This window comes from Sebastes umbrosus, chromosome 20, assembly GCF_015220745.1.
Source record: "Sebastes umbrosus isolate fSebUmb1 chromosome 20, fSebUmb1.pri, whole genome shotgun sequence".
NCBI lineage: Eukaryota > Metazoa > Chordata > Actinopteri > Perciformes > Sebastidae > Sebastes > Sebastes umbrosus.
This window is the reverse complement of record NC_051288.1, coordinates 5724997-5749564: the sequence shown is the minus strand read 5'-3', so window position 1 is coordinate 5749564 and position 24568 is coordinate 5724997. Positions and strand designations below refer to the sequence as shown.

Sequence of the window (24568 nt, the reverse complement as noted above, 5' to 3'; positions counted from 1 at the left end):
ATTAGGTCCTAAAAGTTGTAAAATGCACTAATATCCGAATCCAGAGTTATGTCTCTTCCTCCGTTCATGTGAATGAGACCCAGACTGGGGCTGGGCCGATGGCTGGGAGGCAGAGTTAAAAGAAACGTTGCTGCGCCTGCTCTATGGGCCCAATGGATGCGGCAGATCGCCAGATGATCCGGGTTTTGCGACTCGGCAGTCGAGCCATTTTGGCTTCATGCGCCACTGGATTCGGCCATTAGTGCATTTTACAACTTTAAAGGACGTAATCATTTAAAAGTTCGAACAGGGAAGTTGATTTACCTAAAAAAATAAAATTATCCACTGATTTACGGACGTCTCTTTCCCAATGTAAGTCTGTGGGAAAAAGTCGTTTTGGGTCCAATGGCATCACGTGACGGACGTGGAAGTTGTAGTACCACCCTTTGTCAAAATATATGTCAAAAATCAGCACCAGAGCGTTTTTAGATCAAAATCCCCATCAAATCAGTTTTTCTCTTCAGTAAAACGCCTTCAAAAGTTTGATGACTTGCTAGCTGATTATATTATATATACAATATTTTGTGCCGTGTTGGGAAGAAAATACCAAAAAATAAAATAAGAGAATTAGCGTTTCCTCCAGAATTGTATTTGTTATCTTTTTTTGTAAGGGACCATGCATAATATAAAACACACATGTAACGTAGGTGCTGTAATATTATTTAGGTCATGAGAAACTAAAACTCTTTTGCCCTCTACATTAGGAATGATTAAAATCATAGCCTCTCTTTTACCCTATCAGCTGATGGCAACATTGGATGGCTGATGATTGTAATAACATGATATAGATTATATATAATATTTTTTTTATTTAATACATACAAACACATACACAAGCTACATTTATATAGATATTACACTATATACATATATATGCACATTACAATTATTCACATATATATGCATATTACACCATATACATATATACATATATATATATACATATACTGTATATATACATATATAAACTGGGAAAAAAAGTTTGGAAACTTGTGTTTGGTCGGTTATTTCTCTGTTGTTACAATGCTAATTGGCATTGTATTTTACATCGTTGGAATGCCCGTTTATTTACCTTCACAATGATGTCCAACTTGTAAGGATCATGCATTTGTGGGATGAGCAGCACAGCTGATTATGTGGGTAGGTCCCAAGAAAAATTTGCCAAAATGCTCTGCCAATGGTAAACAGTGTATTCTCATAAGGCTACCAGGAAGCCTGCAATGACTGCCCTTCACCGTCAGGCCTGTTTGCGCTGGTGTCGACAACACAGACAATGGAACCTGAACATGTGGGGGAATGTCATGTTCAGTGATGAGTCCAGGTTCTGTCTGCCAAAGTTGGATGGCAGGGTCAAAGTACGGAGACGACGCGGAGAACGCTATGCTGATTGTTGAACCAATTGATTAACAGCTTTTGGTGGGGGCAGAGTCATGGTGTGGGGCTGCATTTGCTTCACTGGCAAAACAAGGCTTGTCATCATTGAAGGCCATCTCAACGCAGTGAGATATCGGGATGAGATTCTGCAGCCAGTGGCGATCCCATATCTCCACAATCTGGGACCTAACTTCATCCTCTAAGATGACAACGCTCGCCCCCACAGAGCCAGGGTTATCACAGACTACCTCCACAATGTGGGAGTAGAGAGAATGGAACGGCCTGCCAAGAGTCCAGACCTCAACCCAATTCAACACTTGTGGGATCAGCTTGGGCGTGCTGTACGTGTTAGAGTGACCAACACAACCACGCTGGCTGACCTGCAACGAATCCTGGTTGAGGAATGGAACGCCATCCCACAGCAACGTGTGACCAGGTTGGTGACCAGCATGAGGAGGAGGTGCCAGGCTGTTGTGGCTGCGTATGGATCTTCCACCACTACTGAGGCTCCTGACGGTGTATTAAATGAATAAAGTGTAAAATAGTCAATATGTCTTGTTTGTTCCTTGTTACTGATAGAGAGTTCAATCATCCAATCCACCAAACAACTCAAAACAAGAGTCAGTACCAACAGGAGAATACACTGTTTACCGTTGACGGAGCATTTTGGCAAATTTTTCTTGGACGCTACCCACATAATCAGCTGTGCTGCTCATCCCACGAATGCATGATCCTTACAAGTTGGACATCATTGTGAAGGTAAATAAACAGGCTTTCCAACGATGTAAAATACAATGCCAATTAGCATTGTAACAACAGAGAAATAATCGACCAAACACAAGTTTCCGAACTTTTTTTCCCCAGTTTATATACATATATATATATATGCGCATTATACTATATACAGTACATATCTATGCAAATTACACTATGAACATATATATATGATATATATATATATATATCATATATATATATCTATAGCATGGCCGGCTGCTGCTGTTGTTCTCCTGAAGGATCGTACCAGGTTTTCCACTTCTGTCCGGAGAGACTCGATCAGTTTGGATCTTGTGTCTGTCATTTGGTGGTGAGCATCACGCTCACCATCTGACAGTCGTTGCAGGACCGCCGCCTCCAGCTACCCGGTCTTGTCCTGGTGCTGTTCTTTGAGCTGAGTTAGTTCAGTTCAGAGACCCTGACTGACCTCCTGCTCAGCTTGGAGCTTCATGCCCAGCTCCTTGTTGGCGTCCATGTGTGTCCTCATCTTGATTTTCAGCCTCTTCAACATTCTGTGCTTCTTCCCTTCAAGCTCCTCAAGTTTCTGCTGCAGAGCTTGATTTTGATCCTTTTCCACCTGGATCTCTGCTGAAAACGTTTCAGGGCTGGTTTTGGGAGCCACTTTGAGCTCCCTCACTTCGTCCTGCAGGGAGCTGTGTTTTTCCTGCAGGGAACTGTTTTCTTTCTGCAGGGAACTATTTTTTTCCTGCAGGGAGCTGTTTTCGGTGGTGAGCTGCTTCACCTTCTGCTCCTCACATACTGTGGACGGTTTGTGAGGTAGTCCAGTATCCAGGACATGAGGCGATGGTCTCTAGCTGTCCCCCAGAAGCGCAGGCTGTATGGTGTTGAAAGCACTGGAGAAATCAAAGAACATGATTCTCACGGTGCTCCCAGGCTTCTCCAGGTGAGAGAGAGCTCGGTGTTGGAGGAAGATGACGGCGTCGTCCACCCCGATGCCAGGTTGGTTAGGCAAACTGTAGTGGGGTCCATCGATGGGCTCACTAGGGGGCGGAGATGAGCAAGGACCAGCCGCTCATCAGGTGGGATGTTAGTGCCACCGGCCTGTAGCTGCTGAGGTCCTTTGGGTGTGGGGTCTTGGGCACTGGTACCACGCAGGATGTCTTCCACAACTGTGGCACTTTCCCCAGCCTCAGGCTCAGGTTGAACATGTGTTCAACAATCCCACACAGCTTGTCTGCGCAGGACTTCAGGAGCCCTCATAAACACACGTGTTAAAAAGCTGATAATAGATAAACTCTAAGGTCAAAGATTTCTTGTAAATTGAGAGGGGAGGAGCCACACTGATCCAGGTACATGAGAACAGGCAAGGCCTATGAAAAGGAGGCTGGGTCACGGGCGGACATTGGTCTTGGGGTATGAGGTATAACATATGCAGTGTAACAGAAGCTGCGGTTGTGCGTTGCGATTGGCACAATTTTGGCGAGTGCAGGCGAGATTTTAATGCGCGTGACCCAGCCTCCTTTCTATAGGCCTTGAGAACTGGGAAGAAACCTCACCTCAGATTCCATTTTGAGTCGACAGAGCAGAAGGACACTGACGCGGGGTGAGTGTTAATCTAACATTTTATTATTTCACTGTCAAAGTCTCTGAGTCAGTTTTCTCCCTGTGGACTGTAGAAGAAAGACATGTTGGAATGAACTCAACAGTTTGATTCTTCTGTGAACACAAGGTCATGATTTGCTGAATAATATTCATTAAACCTGCTGTAATCCAAGAAACCAAGCAGAGATTTAAAGAGAACTGACCAGATGAATGCTGGATGGTTTTATTATACTCTAAACTCTGTGTGTGTGTGTGTGTGTGTGTGTGTGTGTGTGTGTGTGTGCGCGTGCGTTCTTGCGTGCGTGCGTGGGTGTGTGAGTGTGTGCGTGCGTGTGTGTTACTTTCTGTCTCTCTCTGTTCTATCTTGCCTGTGACCCTTGAACAAACTTGCTTATCTTGATTCCTGTGTTCTGAGCCCACAGTCAGTGTTGCTGTTTTACCTCTCAGACTGACTTCAGATCAGAAGATGAATGATTTTGTGGAGGAAGAGGAGGACAGAACAGCTCTGTCCTCCAAAGATAATCTTCTGATCTTCAGTTCTGAACCTGGACCCTCAGACACAAAGTAAGAGAGCTGCAATATTCGAATTTCTACACAAATGTATTTGCCAACTAAAATTTAACAGACTTTGTCAAATAAACTCTTCCTCTTAGTATCTGTGACAGCTGTACGTCACCTAGAAAAGATGTAATCTAATCTAAGAAAATGGCTAAAAACTTTTAAACCTCGTTATTGTTGCCAGTAACAGTAGTTTGTGTGTTTTGAGCTACATTAATGACCTAAAAAGAGAATTTATCAAGGATTCAAGCAATATAAATAAAAACATCTTGGTGTTTGCAGAGTTCAGTACAGACAGAGAGTAGAGTCTCCAGTACCCAGCTGTCTGTCTATGACGAGTGACCAGTCCAAAGAGGATTTTCCAGACTTCAGTAATGAACCTGGACCCTCAGACACAAAGTAAGAGAGCTGCAATATTCGAATTTCTACACAAATGTATTTGCCAACTAAAATTTAACAGACTTTGTCAAATAAACTCTTCCTCTTAGTATCTGTGACAGCTGTACGTCACCTAGAAAAGATGTAATCTAATCTAAGAAAATGGCTAAAAACTTTTAAACCTCGTTATTGTTGCCAGTAACAGTAGTTTGTGTGTTTTGAGCTACATTAATGACCTAAAAAGAGAATTTATCAAGGATTCAAGCAATATAAATAAAAACATCTTGGTGTTTGCAGAGTTCAGTACAGACAGAGAGCAGAGTCTCCAGTACCCAGCTGTATGTCTATGAGGAGTGACCAGTCCAAAGAGGATTTTCCGGACTTCAGTAATGAACCTGGACCCTCAGACACAAAGTAAGAGCTGCTGATTAAATTTACATGACTCATTTTTCAGCTATCTCCGCCAATGTTTTCTGTAGATTTTGTTTGTATGTTAAAGTTTCTACTGAAGTTTATTTGCCAACTAAAATTTAAACTTTTTGTGACACAGACAAAGCTAAATCATTTGTGCCATCTTCCTCTTAGTATCTGTGACAGCTGTCAGTCACCTAGAAAAGATGTAATCTAATCTAAGAAAACGGCTCCAAACTTTTAAACCTCGTTATTGTTGCCAGTAGCAGTAGTTTGTGTATTTAGAGCTAATTAGATGGCTTTAACATCAGAGAATTTATCAAGGATTCATGTGATATGAGGTAAAACATCTTGGTGTTTGCAGAGTTCAGTACAGACAGAGAGCAGAGTCTCCAGTATCCAGCTGTCTGTCTATGAAGAGTGACCGGTCCAAAGCTATACCTCCATTTTTCAGTAATGAATCTGGACCATCAGACACAAAGTAAGAGACTATTTTTACTGTAAGGTGACCTGGTGGACGATGATGCATTGAGACTAAAAGATTTATATTCCTGATGCAGAACTATTAGTGCAGATATTTTTTCAACCTAAGATGGATCACACACAAACTACTGATGGTATTTCTTTAGCAAAATACCTGAGAACCTCCATGTCACAATCAGTTTAAAATATTTTTTTCATTCAAATACACTGCAACAGGAAATAAACAGGGACACATTTGGAATGTTTACGTTAACAACTGTGAAATGGTTTAAAGATCTGCCACTATTCAAAATCTGGAAGAATGTGCTTCAAATGTGTAATTCAGTTTCTCATATTTGTCCTCAAAATATTTTGTTGGTTTGACTTCTCCTAAAATCAGCTGTGATGACCTACTGGGTGTCATCTTGAATCAATGCACATCATAATTGTGCAACATGTGGTGAAAAAGCATTTGTAGAGAATATTTGCTCACCTTGATTATATGTGTTGACGGTTTGAGTTTTTTCTTTCACTACATACTGTATGTAAAATATGCTGAAAGAAAAATATGCTCAAAGGTCCTCTTACTAATGACTCAGAGATTGCAGTTATAAAGCGTTGGACTATTGGTAGTGGACCTTTGAGCTTAGATTCTCTGCACCACATATTGTTTCTTAAGGTAAAGAAAAAATATCTCTGGTGTAAAAGTATCGGCTGACAAAAGAAATTGCATGAAATGGTCATATGTAGAATTGTATCCCTTCTGTTTTTTTTTTTAATATTTGAATTCATGCCTTCATTTGATAGTTGACAGTAGAGAATGGCAGAAAACATATTGACATTAAAAAAAGTAACACCAAGGACACCAGTGTTACATGCTGTGTGTCTTAGACTGCTGGTCTACCACAATATTTAGTCCACTGCTAACCTCAGTTCAATCACCTCAGTGGCGATATAAATGGAGTATAGAATTTCAACAACATTTGCAATATAAATAAACATGCTGTCACTTTCTTAATTTTTTAATGATAACAATAAACATTTAAAAGACAGGGAAACTATGTCATATACCTTAATGACTTCTTTCGTCTTCCAGTAATTATAGTTTATGCAAGTACTGTCCATTGAAAATAACGCTAGCTATAACTAATTCCATAAATACAGTCCTATTTTGTTGACCACGTATAGCACAGATGGAAATAATCCGAGATGCCTTATTGGTGTGCTGCTGCCCAAATCCTGTCATGGATTACTCCATTCCAATGGACAGCACTTGAAATAACTATAAGAGAAGATTAACTAAGAGATAGTTTCATTGTTTTATAAGTGTTTATTGTTAACACATAAAATTGATTCCGAAAGAGACAGCATGTTTATTTATATTGCAAATGTTGCTGAAATTCTGACAGGCAGTCACTGTTTACCGTGATGACGCTGCCACCTTGTACTTTCCCGGGGCGTCCATGCAATATGTGCGTACATGAGCAAGTTGTAGTTTGTTTATATAGTTATATAGTTTATATAGTTATTTAGCCTCCACAATAATATTAATGTTTTTTACAAATGGATGTTGTTCCTCTTTAATAAACAAACTTGAGGCAGAACACTAAATGCTCAATAAGGAAAATCAGCTAATTCTTGTTAATTAAAGCAGGAGAGTTAAAGTAAAGGAGCATTTTCATTACAGACTGAATGCTGAATTCAAACAGAAAGGTACCAACACTTTAACTGTTCCCTGCGACCATCTGAGCTTCAGTGTCGACCAAGTCTTGATATTTTTCAACAACAATCAACAAATGATTTTAGTAATAAAGTAATGTCTTCACAGAGAGAAGAAGATGAGTCATGCTTCTGTGGAGGAGCTGATGTCCAGAACAAGTCCTGGACCTCAGACAGCCAGTCAGACCAGCACTGTACAAAGTAAGACTGTAGATGTGTCTGCTGATGTCTTCATGTCTGGAAACAGGACTTGTTGTTTTAATACACTGACTATTGTTGTGACAACCATTTAAGATCTTCTCCAGCATACATATCTGCTCTGTATCGCTTGTCCTGTGTTCTCCTTTGAGAGAAAATCTGAACTCAAAAGAAATCATTTTATATTTTTATGTTTTGTTTTTATGATAGCATTCTGTCTTTGCATTAACCAATCAGAATGATGTTTGTTTTCCATCTGCATAGATGAAGATGGAGAATTATTAAACACTGTGTAAAGCGACAACATCACTGTTCTATCATAGACAGACAGACAGTCGCACTGACTAACAGCCAGACAGCAGCCTGAGACACAATAAGAGCCACAGACTTTGAACAACAGCCCACATTAGCTTTCCTGCTCAAGTCTCCTTCTCTAACTTACAAACACACGTCTAGTCCTGCAGAGCGACATGTTGAACAAGCAACCACACAAACACCCACTGAGGAAAGCTGCACTGCCATCATCAGTTTTCAGGCTACAGTAGAGTGTTAATTAGCTAGTCAGATGCAGCACATTTAACATCTTAAAAAATGTTATGATATAAAATCTAGTATCAACATTGGTTAGTTTAGATGATTAACAGGGTCCTGTCACTTCAGAACACTGCACATTTGTTTACTTTGTCTTTTGCTGTTTTCTGTTCTGCGTTGTGCCAAATCATGATAACATACATTACCACTGCAGGAAAAAACATGCTGAGCTGTAGTCACATCAGAGGTTAATTTATTTACTGCTGAAAACTCAACATTTCCTTCTGCTTCACATAATAGTCCTCCACCAGCGGGGGGCTTTTATTTTGAAGCAGCTATAGGAAACGCAGTGTATTTGTCAACAAGATATGAACATATTCTGCATTATTTGATCAGTTTTAAATGTTACAGGGAGGTAGAAACAGCCACAGTGAGCTGTTTAGATGAAGAGCTGCTGGTGAGCAGCTGAGGCTCCGCCTCCTCTGCTGTCAAAAACATGTACACCAACACACAGTCAGAGGCTGGGAGAAAAATTAAAAAATTAAAACTATTAACAATAAATGTAAACATCACGTTGACGTTAGTTTTGACTTCAAGAAGGGATGATGACTTTATAACTTTTACTTCTTTATAGGTTGTTATATTGATGATTTTCATATTGGCAATGAAAATAATAACTTTCTTTGTTTTGTCTCAAACTTGTCTCTCTCTTTCAGCAGATAGTGTTCTGCAGGAGGTTTTAGATGAACATAAGATCAGTCTGAGGAGGAGATGTGAATGTGTGACTGAAGGAACTGATGAAACAGGAAGTGGAACCCTCCTCAACAGGATCTACACTGAGCTCTACATCACAGAGGGACAGAGTGAAGAGGTTAATACCCAACATGAGGTGAGGCAGCTTGAGAGAGCTTCCAAGAAGAACGACCTCCATGACGCTCCAATCAAGTGCCAGGACATCTTTAAAGCCTTACCTGACCAACAGGGACACATCAGAGTCGTTCTGACGAACGGCGTCGCTGGCGTTGGAAAAACCTTCTCAGTGCAGAAGTTCACTCTGGACTGGGCAGAGGGCTTGGAAAACCAAGATGTCAGTCTGGTGGTTCTGCTTTCGTTCAGGGAGCTGAACTTGATCAGAGATGAGCAGTACAGTCTTCTCATGCTGCTCCATGTTTTCCATCCAACATTACAGAAGGTCACAGCAGAGAAGCTCGCTGTCTGTAAAGTTCTGTTCATCTTTGACGGCCTGGATGAAAGCAGACTTTCACTGGATTTCCACAACAACAAGGTTGTATCTGATGTCACCCAGAAGTCATCAGTCAACGTGCTGTTGACAAACCTCATTGTGGGGAATCTGCTTCCCTCAGCTCTCGTCTGGATAACTTCTCGACCTGCAGCAGCCAATCACATCCCTCCTGCATGTGTTGACAGGGTAACAGAAGTACGAGGCTTCACTGACGCCCAGAAGGAGGAGTACTTCAGGAGGAGAGTCAGTGATGAAGAGCTGTCCAGCAGAATCATCTCACACATCAAGACATCCAGGAGCCTCCACATCATGTGTCTAATCCCAGTCTTCTGCTGGATCACTGCTACAGTTCTGGACCACATGTTGACTACAGACCAAAGAGGAGAGCTGCCCAAGACCCTGACTGACATGTATTCACACTTCCTGGTGGTTCAGACAAAGAAGAAGAATCAGAAGTATGGTAAGGGACATGAGACGAGTCCACAAGAGCTGACGAAGGCTGACAGGGAAATTCTTCTGAAGCTGGGGAGGCTGGCGTTTGAACAACTGGAGAAAGGAAACATCATGTTCTACCAAGAAGACCTGGAGCGGTGTGGTCTTGATGTCACAGAGGCCTCGGTGTACTCAGGAGTTTGTACAGAGATCTTCAAAAGAGAGTGTGTGATCTTCCAGAAAGCAGTCTACTGCTTTGTTCATCTGAGCATTCAGGAATTTCTGGCTGCAGTCTACATGTTCCACTGTTACACAAACAGCAAAACAGAGGTTCTGGTGGACTTCCTGGGAGAAGACTACAAGCACAGAGAATCAAACCCATTGTCTTTTCCGAAGAACATCTCAAAGTATTTTGGATACTATGCTAGTAGTGGCCCATCTCTGGATGTCTTCCTGGAGCCATGGAGAAATCCCTTGAAAGTAAAAATGGTCACCTGGACCTGTTTGTTCGCTTCCTTCATGGCCTCTCTCTGGAGTCCAACCAGAGTCTCTTAGGAGGCCTGCTAGGTCAGACAAAGAGCAGTTCAGGAAGCGTCCAAAGAGCCATTAACAACCTGAAGAAGATGAACAGAGATAATATCTCTCCTGACAGAAGCATCAACATCTTCCACTGTCTGACGGAGATGAAGGACCACTCGGCACATCAGGAGATCCAAGAGTTCCTGAAGTCAGAGAACAGATCAGAGAAGGAACTCTCAGAGATCCACTGCTCAGCTCTGGCCTACATGCTGCAGATGTCAGAGGAGGTTCTGGATGAGTTGGACCTGGGCAAGTACAACACAACAGAGGAGGGACGACTGAGACTGATTCCGGCTGTGAGGAACTGCAGAAAGGCTCTGTAAGTCCAGATGTGATTAAAGTTACAAATCAGTGTATATTAGTAGTTTAGTTATTCAAATATACACACTATAAAATTCGTATCCTTCAAATAGTCTTCTACATGTTTAATACATAAATTATGTCAGTTGTATTTTGTCACAGTTGTTCTTGAGCTGTGTCAAATGTTGAGTGCAAAAAATGTAGATTTTTCAGTTGGTTGTGTTTATAGCTGTCAAGTCGGCTGGTTAAGTTGGTATCGATGCAGGCTCACTTTTTAAGTTTTATAACCCACTTCCACTCCCCGTGAATTGATTTGGAATGGCACTTGATATGGCGGACCCTCCACGCGAACGTGCAAACGGAGCGGAAGTAGGTAGTGAGAGGGTGTAGGGGCCGGATTGGAATTGGGTCACCCTCTCAGGAAACATTAGGAGGGGGGTTGACTTCCAGAGGCTGGAAGTTAGCTGGGAACTACCTGGGTCTGGCTTGCAATCGGCTGGAACTCAGCTGGTAGGGGAAATTAGGTGGCTACATCTGTAGCAGTATTTTACTGTTATCAGTGAATGCAGTCACCTTATTATTACATGAGTAGGTTCTGCAAGGTGTCTTGTATATTCACGCATACAGGTAATACCCGATATTTTTACCACTACGCTTAAGAGTTAAAAAATTAAATCTGTATCATTTTCCAACCGAGATTTCTGAAGTCCTAGAGAATTGCTTTCATGCAATTATTGCTCTAATTTTTTTCATAATAGTTTCAGAGTCATTTCATAGTGGGCATGGAGGGTGTAAGCGGATGCTATACGCCATTAAATAAATTGGCTTTTAATTAGGGCCCGAGCACCGACAACGTTGGGCTGAGCGGACCCTGTTGAAACTGTAGGAATTATAATTTTTCACACAAATTAATCGCATTTTTGAGGGCATTAACATGCTCAAAAAGTTGTTAAACTTTGCACACTCATCAGATGTGGTGAAGATTTGTTATTTTATGAGTTTCGGGCTTGGGTGTTGCAAAATGGCTCGCTAGCGCCCCTTAGAAAGTTGGACAAATTGAGCCCCTCGTTAAGGTTTCACCTATGTATGAAATTTGGCAGGCAGATGTAACATGTGGTGACGCATAAAAAAGCCACTTGGAGGTATACTGAAAACCCAACAGGAATTTAGCCATTTTTAATTCAATGTGCGCAATCTCCCCCAAATTTCTCAGGCATGATAAGGGTCCAGTCCTGAGGACATTTACATGTCCATATTGAGTCACACTCATAGCATCCCCTAGTGGCAACAGGACGTGACTTGCTTTATATTTTAATGTACTTCTCCTAGCAGGTTGACCAGATCCACCTCAAATGTGGTGAAAAAGCCTTAAGACTTTGATTATTGAGAAGACTGTGACTTTTCGTTGAATGGCGTTGCCGTGGCATGGCAGCCATTTGGCGTGATTTGCAATGAAACAGGATGTTGTTGTAACTTCAGCATACTTTGTCAAATCTGCTCCAAATTTCTCAGCCATGATGATGGTCCATGCCTGAGGTCATTTTCATGCCAATATAGACTGATGGACCCACCCCTACACGTTAGCCACGCCCAATTTCATAACTCATGAACCGTTTGTCGTAGACTCTTGTGGGAGGCATCATTGGACTCAGCGGGGAGATCCTCTTTCATTAGTGACGATGTTACCCGCCCCCTACACTTTAGCCCTGCCCCCTTTCAGAAGTCAAGAACGGTTTGTCGCAGACACTCGTGGCAGGGATCATTACCCTCAGCAGAGTTCTGGTTTCGCTGTGCCTGGCCACATCCACTGGCGTTTTGCCAGTACCCCCGACGTGCGGGAAGGTGCAAGGGCCCGATCATCGCTGATTGCAGCTTTAATTAGATTTGATTCTTTATTTTCACGTTTTTTGTCTATTTGTTAAAACTATTTTTATTCTCTTTCTGAATTACACTGTGTTTATTCTATTTTGTAGCTGCTGTGTATATATTCAATCTTTAAAGCACGTTGTAAACATGTTTTTGAAAAGTGTTGTATAGATAAAGGATTATTATTAGTAAAATTGATTATGTAACTCATACTTAAGCAGCCACTGTGTTCACAAGTGACAATTATGGGAATATTTGGTTGCTATAATATATAAAGTGTCCTCTTTCATATAATCATGACAGACTTTCTCGCTGTGGAATCTCAGAGACTCACTGTGAAGTTGTGGCCTCAGCTCTGAAGTCCAACCCCTCCCATCTGAGAGAGCTGGACCTGAGTAATAACAACCTGAAGGATTCGAGAGTGAAGCTTCTGTCTGTTGGACTGGAGAGTCCAAACTGTAAAGTGGAGACTCTGAGGTCAGTTCATTGACTGTAGCTTATGAAGTTTTTATAAATTAAATGTTTTCAGCTGATTATAAATTGATTTTTATCTACATAATTCATTCTTTATTCAGATTGAAGGACTGCAGTTTGTCAGAGATCAGCTGTGCTTCTCTGGTCTCAGCTCTGAAGTCCAACCCCTCCCACCTGAGAGAGCTGAATCTGAGTAACAACAGACTGAAGGATTCAGGAGTGAAACTATTGTGTGGTTTTCTGAAGGGTCCACACTGTAGACTGAAAACTCTGAGGTCAGACACTAGTTTTTATTTTTGTACTGAGATTAATATGATGTGAAAGTATGGTGACACTAAACTGCAGACATAAGGCTGATATTATACTGATCCACACTGAGTATCTTAATTCTGAAGTACATTTTCTTCTTCAGTGGTTTAATCCATTGTCTGTGGCATTACGTGACGAGGCATTAGCAATCCACTTGACGAGGGTGCTTTCCCTGTGCGCATTTGTTTTTCATTCAGAGATGACTTTCCTTTTCCCGTCATGATATCAATGTGCACGCAGCATCAGCCTTAGGTATCCGGTTAGCAAGGCAGAGTATCAAGGGAGTAAAGAAAAAACAAAACAGAAATTCAACTAACTTTAGTCTAATGTAGTTTTAAATTGTTTTACCATATGTTGTCATGTATGAAAAGAGCAAAAATGAACACTATAAGCGGACTACTTGATTACTATAATGAAAATTATTTAAACAGCGTTTGCATAGGAATGATTCTGTCCCAAGCTTTTTGATCTATATAAGCAGTTGATCACTGTAACTGTGGTCACTATAAGCGGTTTCCACTGTATATCACAACACTTGACGTTCAACATGATTTTTTTTCTCAAAGAAATGACAATAAAAAATACATCAATATGAAGAATAAATAAATAATCTCTATTTCAGCTATCAGACAAGAATAAATATATCCAGTATTTGCTTTTTCTAAAAAATGAATGAAGCTATATGATGCTTATACTGACTGAATAGTTTAAACTGAAGATACTTTGATGTTATGACTCCACTATTCCTAAAATATGTATTGTAGATGTCTTATGTTCACATTTCCCCAAAATCCATCCTGACATATTTGACATCTTTAGAAACTTTAAGATCTTGAGTTGAATCTTGAATCAATTTTTGTGGGTTTTTATGTGTGTTTGGCTGCACAACATGAGTTTGTATAGATGGATCCACTTGTGGAGCTGTCAGAGTTTAAGAGGTGAAGTCACTACGTCTTTTTTGAAATAGCAGCACATTGTCATTAATATTAATGAGATCTCTGCATCCTAACATGCATCCTGTTGGCTTCAGGTGTTTGGAGTTTACATTTCTAAACCTTTTCAGCTCTGAACAGATTATTAATCATTGAATGATTTCAAGCAGGAACGTTGTCTTCTAAACTTACATCATTTATTCTTTATTCAGATTGATGAGCTGCAGTTTGTCAGAGATCAGCTGTGCTTCTCTGGCCTCAGCTCTGAAGTCCAATCCCTCCCATCTGAGAGAGCTGAAGCTGAGTAACAACAACCTGCAGGATTCAGGAGTGAAATTGATGTGTGGTTTTCTGGAGAGTCCACACTGTAGACTGGAGACTGAGGTCAGTTCACTGACTCGCTGTTACTGTTATAGATCGTACATCTTTAATTAACAATTGAACCTAATTTATGTACAAACAATTTTCATGTGTCTTGAACTAAATTTAGTCTGCAGTCACAAAAGACTTGTGTTTCTTAAAGAAACTGTAGAAAATGTCCACTGTTAGTTGTTAATTGCTATTGTTGGTAAATGGTCACACCTGGATACAGAAGATCCTCTGAACTAATATTAGTTTTACATTGATCGAGTATACTCGCTGAAGTAGAAGTATCTTTTGGTTTCTGTTAATTTCAACGTGTTTTCACAAATAATGTCTGATCATTGATATTGATCATTTAGAACACAAACACACAAACACACACACACATTCACAAGCACACACACACACACACACACACGCACACACACGCACACACACACGCAAACACACACACACACACACACACACACACACACACACACACACACACCAAATGCAGCTGTTTAAAGGATCAATATAGTATTGATCCTCTAATTCCAGACTTGACAGAGATCAGCAGCATGTTATTGATGTGTGTTGACATGGATAGGTGTATGAATGTTGTGGAGACATTTGGATGATGTCTGTAGAAGGCGGACATTATGATGATCCACAATAACACAATGACAAAGTCACTCTACTCATTTTAGGGAAAAGCTCATTGATTAGGACATAGTAATGTTGAGCTACACAGTTAAAACCTGAACACATCTGATTGGATTATAAAGTGATTTTTATCTCCATCTTTTATTCTTTATTCAGATTGAGTGTCTGCAGTTTGTCAGAGATCAGCTGTGCTCCTCTGGCCTCAGCTCTGAAGTCCAACCCCTCCCATCTAAGACAGCTGGATCTGGATGGAAACAAGCTGCAGGATTCAGCTGTGAAGCTGCTGTCTGGTTTTCTGGAGAGTCCACACTGTAGACTGGAGACTCTGAGGTCAGACACCAGTTTCTATTTTTGTACTGAGATTAATATGATGTGAAAGTTGGGGTGACACTAAACTGCAGACATAAGGCTAATATTATACTGATCCACACTGAGTATTTTAATGCTAAAGTCCATTTTCTTCTTCAGTGGTTTAGACCACTGACTGTGGCAGAGTAATGTTGAGCTACAAATTTAAAACCTTAATATAACAGGAAAAATCCTACACTGGATAATTCACTCTGAACCACTTAAACACTTGATGTTCATCTTATATTCCACCTCATGTTTTTTTTAATACATGATAATAACACACACATTGGCTTCAGGTGTTTGGAGTTTACATTTTCTAAACTTCTACATTTCTAAATCTTCTTCAGCTCTGAACAGATTATTAATTATTGAATGATTTCAAGCAGGAACGTTGTCTTCTAACGTTACATCATTTATTCTTCATTCAGATTGAATCACTGCAGTTTGTCAGAGATCAGCTGTGCTTCTCTGGCCTCAGCTCTGAAGTCCAACCCCTCCCATCTGAGAGAGCTGGAGCTGAGTAACAACAACCTGCAGGATTCAGGAGTGGAGCTATTGTGTGGTTTTCTGGAGAGTCCACACTGTAGACTGGAGACTCTGAGGTCAGTTCACTGACGCTCTGTTACTGTTATAGATCTTATATCTTTAATTAACAATTTAACCTAATATATGTACAAACATAACTTACATCCCTCAAGTAGTTAATTTCCTTTTCTTCATACTGTATTTTCATGTGTCTTGAACTAAATTTAGTCACAAAAGACTTGTTTTTCTTAAAGAAACTGTAGAAAATGTCCACTGTTAGTTGTTAAAGTAAATTAATGTTTATCATTGTAGGTAAATGGTCACATCTGGATACAGAAGATCCTCTGAACTAATATTAGTTTTACATCGATCAAGTTTAGTTAATAAAGTATAGAAATATTTTTTGGTTCTGTTAATTTCAACGTGTTTTCACAAATAATGTCTGATCATTGATATTGATCCTTTAGAACACACACACACAGACACACACACACACACACACACACACACACACACACACACGCTTAAGTCAATTTTGGGGGCGCATATTTGAACAAAATGCAGCTGTTTAAAGGATCAATATAGTATTGGTCCTCTAATTCCAGACTTGACAAAGATCAGCAGCATGCTATTGATGTGTATTGACATGAATAGGTGTATGGATGTTGTGGTGACATTTGGATGATGTCTGTAGAAGACTGACATGATGATCCACAATAACACATTGACAAAGTCACTCTACTCATTTTAGGGAAATGCTCATTGATTAGGACATAGTAATGTTGAGCTACACATTTAAAACCTGAACACATCTGATTGGATTATAAAGGGATTTTTATCTACATCATTTATTCTTTATTCAGATTGAGTGTCTGCTGGTTGTCAGAGATCAGCTGTGATTCTCTGGCCTCAGCCCTGGAGTCCAACCCCTCCCATCTGAGAGAGCTGGATCTGGATGGAAACGAGCTGCAGGATTCAGATGTGGAGCTGCTGTCTGATCTTGTGCATAGTTGACAGTGTAGACTGGAGACTCTGAGGTCAGTAGAGGGTTGGAGTCGGTCCATGCTGGTTTCAGCAGTATTGTTGTGATGTGTTTCCTCAGTTAAGCTGTGAGAACAGAACAGTGACACAGAGAGAGAGAACAGTCAGTCAATCAGATCAGCCAGAAGCTTGTTGTGATCACGTGTTAGAGTTGATGTGAAGAAGATGTTGTTGTTGTGTTCATGTCTCCAGGAAATAAAGCTGGATTACAGCTGACAGCATCACAACATGTATAGAGACAGCGGTCCTCATCCATCAAACTGTCGTACCATCAAATCTGATCAGAACGTGTGTGTTCTCTCATTGATCAGTTCATCTCTGTCACAGCTCTGAGATCAGTCTGACTGAAGCCCCAAATCACTGGCTCTTATTTCATAGAACCATTGTTACATTTAGTAACCATGACGTGGTCTTTATACAGACCAGAATCTCTGCTGAAGTCCAGTAATCATTTGTAATTCAAAAGTCACTCAGACACTATTTTCTAACATCTTTGAACCCTAACAGCAGTAAATCCATCATTAAAGTGAGCAGTGAATATCTCACTGATTCTGCAGTAATGATGCGTTCAGGACTCTCAGCAGTTTATTTCCACTGTGTACTTCAGTGAAATCTACAGACTTGTTGCCCAAAGTCTCTGCAGGTCTGTGAGTGCTGAGCTCAGTGTGTTCACTCCAATACGTTAACATGAGAGCTGAAAGGAAGCTGGCTACGCTACACAGACTGCTGGTCTTTGTAATGGATGTTTTATTTTTATTTTACCTTTATTTAACCAGATAAGTCAATTGAGAACCAATTCTCATTTACAATGACGACCTGGCCAAGAGGCAGCAACAGAAGGCAAGGCCATACAAGATATTAGAACATAGAACATAAGTATGATTAGTGCAATAAAACATTAGACAAAATGAAAACATGAAAACAACACAATATACATGTATACAGTATATAAAACAATATAAACTGGAAAAACAAAGTTTGTAAACTTGTGTTTGGTCGATTATTTCTCTGTTGTTACAATGCTAATTGGCATTGTATTTTACATCGTTGGAAAGCCTGTTTATTTAACTTCACAATGATGTACAACTTGTAAGGATCATGTATTTGTGGGATGAGCAGCACAGCTGATTATGTGGGTAGCGCCCAAGAAAAATTTGCCAAAATGCTCCGTCAATGGTGAACAGTGTATTCTCCTGTTGGTATTGACTCTTGTTTTGAGTTGTTTGGTGGATTGGATGATTGAACTCTCTATCAGTAACAAGGAACAAACAAGACATATTGGCAATTTTACACTTTATTCATTTAATAAACCGTCAGGAGCCTCAGTAGCGGTGGAAGATCCATACGCAGCCACAACAGCCTGGCACCTCCTCCTCACGCTGGTCACCAACCTGGTCACACGTTGCTGTGGGATGGCGTTACATTCCTCAACCAGGACTCGTTGCAGGTCAGCCAACGAGGTTGTGTTGGTCACTCTAACACGTACAGCACGCCCAAGCTGATCCCACAAGTGTTGAATTGGGTTGAGGTCTGGACTCTTGGCAGGCCGTTCCATTCTCTCTACTCCCACATTGTGGAGGTAGTCTGTGATAACCCTGGCTCTGTGAGGGTGAGCGTTGTTTCTTGGAGGATGAAGTTAGGTGCCAGATTGTGGAGATATGGGATCGCCACTGGCTGCAGAATCTCATCCCGATATCTCACTGCATTGAGATGGCCTTCAATGATGACAAGCCTTGTTTTGCCAGTGAGGGAGATGCCGCCCCACACCATGACACTGCCCCCACCAAAAGCTGTTACTCCATCGGTTCAACAATCAGCATAGCGTTCTCCACGTCGTCGCCATACTTTGACACTGCCATCCAACTTTCGCAGACAGAACCTGGACTCATCACTGAACATGACATTCCCCCATATGTTCAGGTTCCATTGTCTGTGTTGTCGACACCAGCGCAAACGGGCCTGACGGTAAAGGGCAGTCATTGCAGGCTTCCTGGTAGCCTTATGAGAATACACTGTTTACCATTGACAAAGCATTTTGGCAAATTTTTCTTGGGCGCTACCCACATAATCAGCTGTGCTGCTCATTCCACAAATGCATGATCCTTACAAGTTGGACATCATTGCGAAGGTAAATAAACAGGCTTTCCAACGATGTAAAATACAATGCCAATTAGCATTGTAACAACAGAGAAATAATTGACCAAACACAAGTTTCCGAACTTTGTTTTTCCAGTATATATATAATATATATATATATATATATATATATATGTACAGTATGTGTTCTGTGTTCCAGAGAGGCAAATTCAGAAGGTGCAGTGATCAGAAGCTATCACTTGTAATGAGTTATTAAAGGAGGGTAACGGGATGAGGATGTGGAGTTATAGCATCTTTTGTAACTCGTTCTAGTCACTAGGAGCAGCAAACTGGAAGAAGTGACGACCAAAGGAGGTGCGGACTTTAGGAACGACCATATTAATGAATTTGCTAGAACATAAATTGCGGTTACTGTTGGAGATATTGAGTAGCGAGCAGAGATATGGAAGTTGGTTCTGCCAATGCTAGTTTTATAAATGAACTGTGTGCTGCATCAGTGACTGACAGCTGATGAAGGGAGTCTCTGTAAACACTGATTCATGACTTCTGTTCTCTTCTTCTCTCATCAGCTGGCAGTGATCTCTGTCAGAGTGAGTGATCAGAAAAGTGGATGTGTTGAGAGGATCAGCCGTGTCCTGATGATCCACAGAGGTTCACCACCTGGACCTGGATTTAATTTTGTCTTTTTTTTTTTATTCTTTCATATATTCTGAACCCAAAATGCCTCTGCAGAATAGTTCAGTTTATGACAACATAACTGTAGATTAACACATTTAAATAGATCTTTCTGCTTTTCTTTCTGTTGCAGCTCCACCTTGTGGAACGATGGAGTTTTGCTGTTTATTTCCACATATTTCTAAATAACAGTCGACATTTATAAAGTTACCTTATTAAAACCGAGCCCTCAGGAAGAGCGCAGGGCTTTGATGCCCATTTTTTCGTAGTGGCCAAACGGCGGTACTACAACTTCCGTGTCCGTTTCGTGATGCTATTGGGCCCAAAAAGACTTTTTCCCATAGACTTACATTGGGAAAGAGATATCTGTAACTCAGTGGATATTTTTTTTTAGGTAAATCAACTTCCCAGTATAAACACTTGAATAGTCCTTATTTAAATCATTAGGTCCTAAAAGTTGTAAAATTAACTAATAGCTGAATCCAGAGTTAATCTGTGAATGAGAGCCAGACCGAGGTTGGAGCGAGGGCTGGGAGTCGGGGTTAAAGGAAACACTACTCTATGGGCCCAATGGATGAGGAAGATCGCCAGATGATCCGGGTACTTTATCACTCGGCAGTCGAGCCATTTTGGCTTCATGCTCCACTGAGCAACTCTCATAGGAATGAACGGGAGCCTCCGACGCTGTATCCAGTTCACTTTATGCATCCATGATGAAAACCAATAACAGCCATTTCTCATATTATCAAAGATAAATATTTGCTTGTGACAAACAGAAAGAACTAGATAACATCTGAATTCAGTCGAGGCTTCACTTAAGTTTCAGCACCTTCATTAATAGAGGTAATGTTTTCACCGGCGTTGGTTTGTTTGTCTGTCTGTTAGCAGGATTACTCCAAAAGTTTGTGATGGATTTGAATGAAACTTTTTTGGAGGGGTGGGGTGTAGCACAATGAACAATCCATTAGATTTTGGTGGTGATCCGGATCATGATCCGGATTGAGGAAATTCTTTAAGGATTCCGATCAGCCTGAGCATTAAGACCACAGGGTATAACACATGACGCGTTACTGGCGCATTGATGACGCGTTGATGACGCGTTGAGGACGCTTTGATGAAGCATGACCTTGCATTCTTCCTTCTGACAGCAGAGAGATACGTGTGTGGATATGTGGCGAGACTTCGAGGTGCAGTGGGAGCTGCTAGCCGTCCGTGGTGAGAAAGAAAAAGCGGTAGATGAGAGGATGACAGACAACGTAGTGTAACGTTATACAGACATAACAAGGCTGCTGAATGAGAGCGGCATCCGCCGATACGTTACACAGAATCAGACCGTGTTAATAACAAGCCAACCACCTCCGGTACCGCCAGCTGTGAGCTGTGATCTGTTTTTAAAGTCACGCACCTTGGTGGAGGTCTGCGCTCTCCAAGTGCCTTTCTAGTATTTTATATAATGTTTGATGTAAAAATAAACAAATAGAACTGATTAACATGCACACTCTAGATTTTTTATTCACTAATAATGTACATACAGGAAAATTCCAGTTTTATGTGTGACTGCTTGTTTTCACGTTACATGACTGAACAAAGACACATAAAGTCACCCGTGGAGCTTTTTCCCCTCAGAAATCAGTGTTGAAGTAGTCGTTCTCACCACCGTTCATGTTCTCTTGTTCCTGCTGGAGCCTCTTTAACATATCACACAATAAATAAAAGTTCCCAGTGTTTCCGTTCACACCTTTTGTATGATATTGGACTTGTATATTGGAAGAAAAATTTATATAAACAAATGTAACTCATATGATGATATAATACGTTTTAAAATTGTGCTTCACATTGTACTAATTGAGCAATAAAGATGTGTCATTTCTGGCTACCCTCTGTGTTTGGATTATGGAAAAGAGTTGCACAGTTGCAACTCAAGAAAATGGCTGAAATTGTTTTTTTATTGTGCAACAGAAGAATTTTATTTGTATAAGTCTGTAAAAGAAAACAAAACAGAAAAAAATACTTAAGTTTTATACTAAATAGATTTATTTACTTGATTTAAACATAAAGATGAGATCTCTCCATTCCTACACCACCATGTTCTTATTTGGTTGGCTTCGGCTATGTTACTAGATTAGGTTTTACACTCTTCATTCACCACACAACCACTTATCTATCTGCTGACAAACTGATAACACTGATTCACACACCTCATAACCTCAGTATGTTTTTTTGGTTATTGTTTAATAATGAATTTGTACACCTTTCAGTTTAAATCAGTGTCTCTGCCGTCTCTTGTCATGGCTCATGAGCCAGGCGATGACACTCATAAACACATCAAGTTAAAGAGCTGATCTGTGTGAACACACACACACACACACACACACACACACACACACACACACACACACACACACACACACACACACAAAACACATTCACACACACTCTTTATAGATAAAGTTTAGATCAAATTGTAGGAAATTTTGTGCTGGTCGCAGTCATGAAGCTATGGAATCAGTTGGACTTACACATTTGGCAATAAATGCCTGGAAGTGACAGCGACTCCAGGCTACGTTCCCATAGGGGCCCATGTTAAATTTGACAACATTTTTTGGATAAGAGCAAAAGTTACTAGCTTTCGAAACTGCTCCTGAGGTCACATTTTTGACACTACACAAATTTTGCACCATATGTTCATCAGAGAGTTCTTACTCGTTTCATAAAACACCTAAGCAATAGGAGTCACGTTTTTTGTCTGAAAAGCAGTTGTTCGATGGCTTTTTCTCTGCTGAACTCAAGTTAAATCTGTGTCATAGTGAGGATTATTTTGGCAGTAACATCAAAGCAGTTAAAAATCAAAGGTTTCCCTGGTAACCGTTGATTTCTAGTACTCAGGTGATATAGATGAAGTAATCAGATCAGGTTGACACACACACACACACACACACACACACACACACACTATTTACTGTGTCACAGCCATTTCAGTGAGCCAGCATGCTATAAATGGACGGGCCCCTTCTTACCTGCCTGTTCTCCTTAAACCTTATACCTAATGGAGCTCTCTCTAGGATAATCACAGCCTCATGAAACTTTACAGCCACAAACTAGAGACCTAGGACAGTGGTTCCCAACCTAGGGTCCGGGCCCCCCTTAATGGGGCGCCAAAGATCACAGGGGGTGCGCCAGGATTTTTCTGCTGTGAGGTTGTCTGTGTGTGTTATTTGTTCATTTATTCCCTGATATATGTCAAATATAAGTCAAAAATCAGCATCAGAGCATTTTTACATCAAAATCTCCATCAAATCACAGTCTTTTCTCTTCGGTAAAATGGTTTGAAAAGTTTGATGACTCTTGCTTGAACTTACTGGCTGATTGTATTATATATACAATATTTTGTGCCGTGTATTTAAATGTCGCCATTTTAATGGGAAGAAAATATAAAAAAATAAAATAAGAGATTTAGCGTTTCCTCCAGAATTGTACTTGTTTGTTTTATTTTTTTTGAAAAGGACCGTGTACAATATAAAATATAATATCTAAAACTCTCTAGCCTACTACATTAGGAATGATTAAAATCATAGCATCAATTGAGTCTCCTGCTGCAACAAACTTTTCAGCTGTAGCACTTGGTTCTCCAGGTTGCAGTGGCTATCGGGCATCATGTTGTTCATACCGGGCTCCATTGGTTGCTAGTACATTGTTCTTCCAGATGTCTCGTGTAGATGCAGTCTGTCAATGATGAACAGTTCTGTCTCTATCTGTGGTTTCTCCCAACTGAAAATTCATTCTCTCTCACATTGGTGTGATCTCGTGTTCAGCTTCAATTCGTACTGACTCTGATTTCATTTTGCATTTATTTTTTCAATGTATGTATTTATGCATTTATTTTTGGGACCTCAGAATTGCATCTCTGCTCTTTGCAGATGATGTGGTTCTGTTGATTTCATCAGACTGTGACCCTCAGCACGCAGTGGGGCGGCCCAGTATGAAGGTCAGGATGAGAGTCAGTACCTCCAAGTCTGAGTCCATGTTTCTCTGCCGGAAAACGGTGGACTGTGCCCTCCGGGTTGGGTGTGAATCACTGCCCTAAGTGAGAGAGTTCAAGTATTTACGGGTCTTATTTATGAGTGAGGGTAAAATGGAGCAGGAGATGGACAGGTGGTTCGGTGCAGCGTCAGCAGTAATGCGTGCGCTGTACCAGACCGTTGTGGTGAAGAGGGGGCTGAGCTGGAAGGCTAACTCATTTAATACAGTGAATCACTTTATTCAAATTGAGAATTTTTTTCAAGGATTTGTAATTTTTTTAGGGTGATGACATCGGGGGGGCTCAGCTTTTCTTAGATAAAAGTAGGGGGGGCTTCAAGGAAAATAGGTTGAGAACCACTGATCTAGTGCATTCAGAGGATGTATGGCTTTCCTAGGTATGCAGTAGCAATTCTTGCAGAAATCTCCAAATGTCAAAAGTTTTTGATACCAAATACCAGCATGGATTTTATTTTTCTGCATGGTGTTCTTCAAGGTCTTGGTGTCTTAATTTGGTATTTTGGAGGGATTTTTGATAATTTGTATCAATACTTGAGTGGTAAAAAATTTGTTTAATTTAGCATAAAATCTGTGTAACAAATGTCATCAACCCCCAAAACTGATGCAACAACTTACAGTATGAGACATAAGTGAATATATAAGAGGTTAGGATTTCACATGCAAAACAAATGATCATCTTTTAAAATAT

General features: G+C 40.5%; 1 protein-coding gene across 1 annotated transcript; it reads left to right on the top strand.

Annotated features, from left to right (window-relative positions):
• Positions 1-4203: 4203 nt before the first annotated feature.
• On the top strand, positions 4204-20184 carry LOC119479828 (NACHT, LRR and PYD domains-containing protein 12-like). The gene is given in 14 exon segments (XM_037755797.1): positions 4204-4317; positions 4987-5103; positions 5465-5581; positions 7391-7466; positions 8422-8440; positions 8727-10068; positions 10117-10139; positions 10142-10583; positions 13006-13179; positions 14358-14530; positions 15309-15483; positions 15933-16106; positions 16893-17066; positions 19737-20184. Coding segments are annotated over 14 exon segments (3114 nt in total). The 5' UTR covers positions 4204-4219; the 3' UTR covers positions 19747-20184.
• Positions 20185-24568: the final 4384 nt, after the last annotated feature.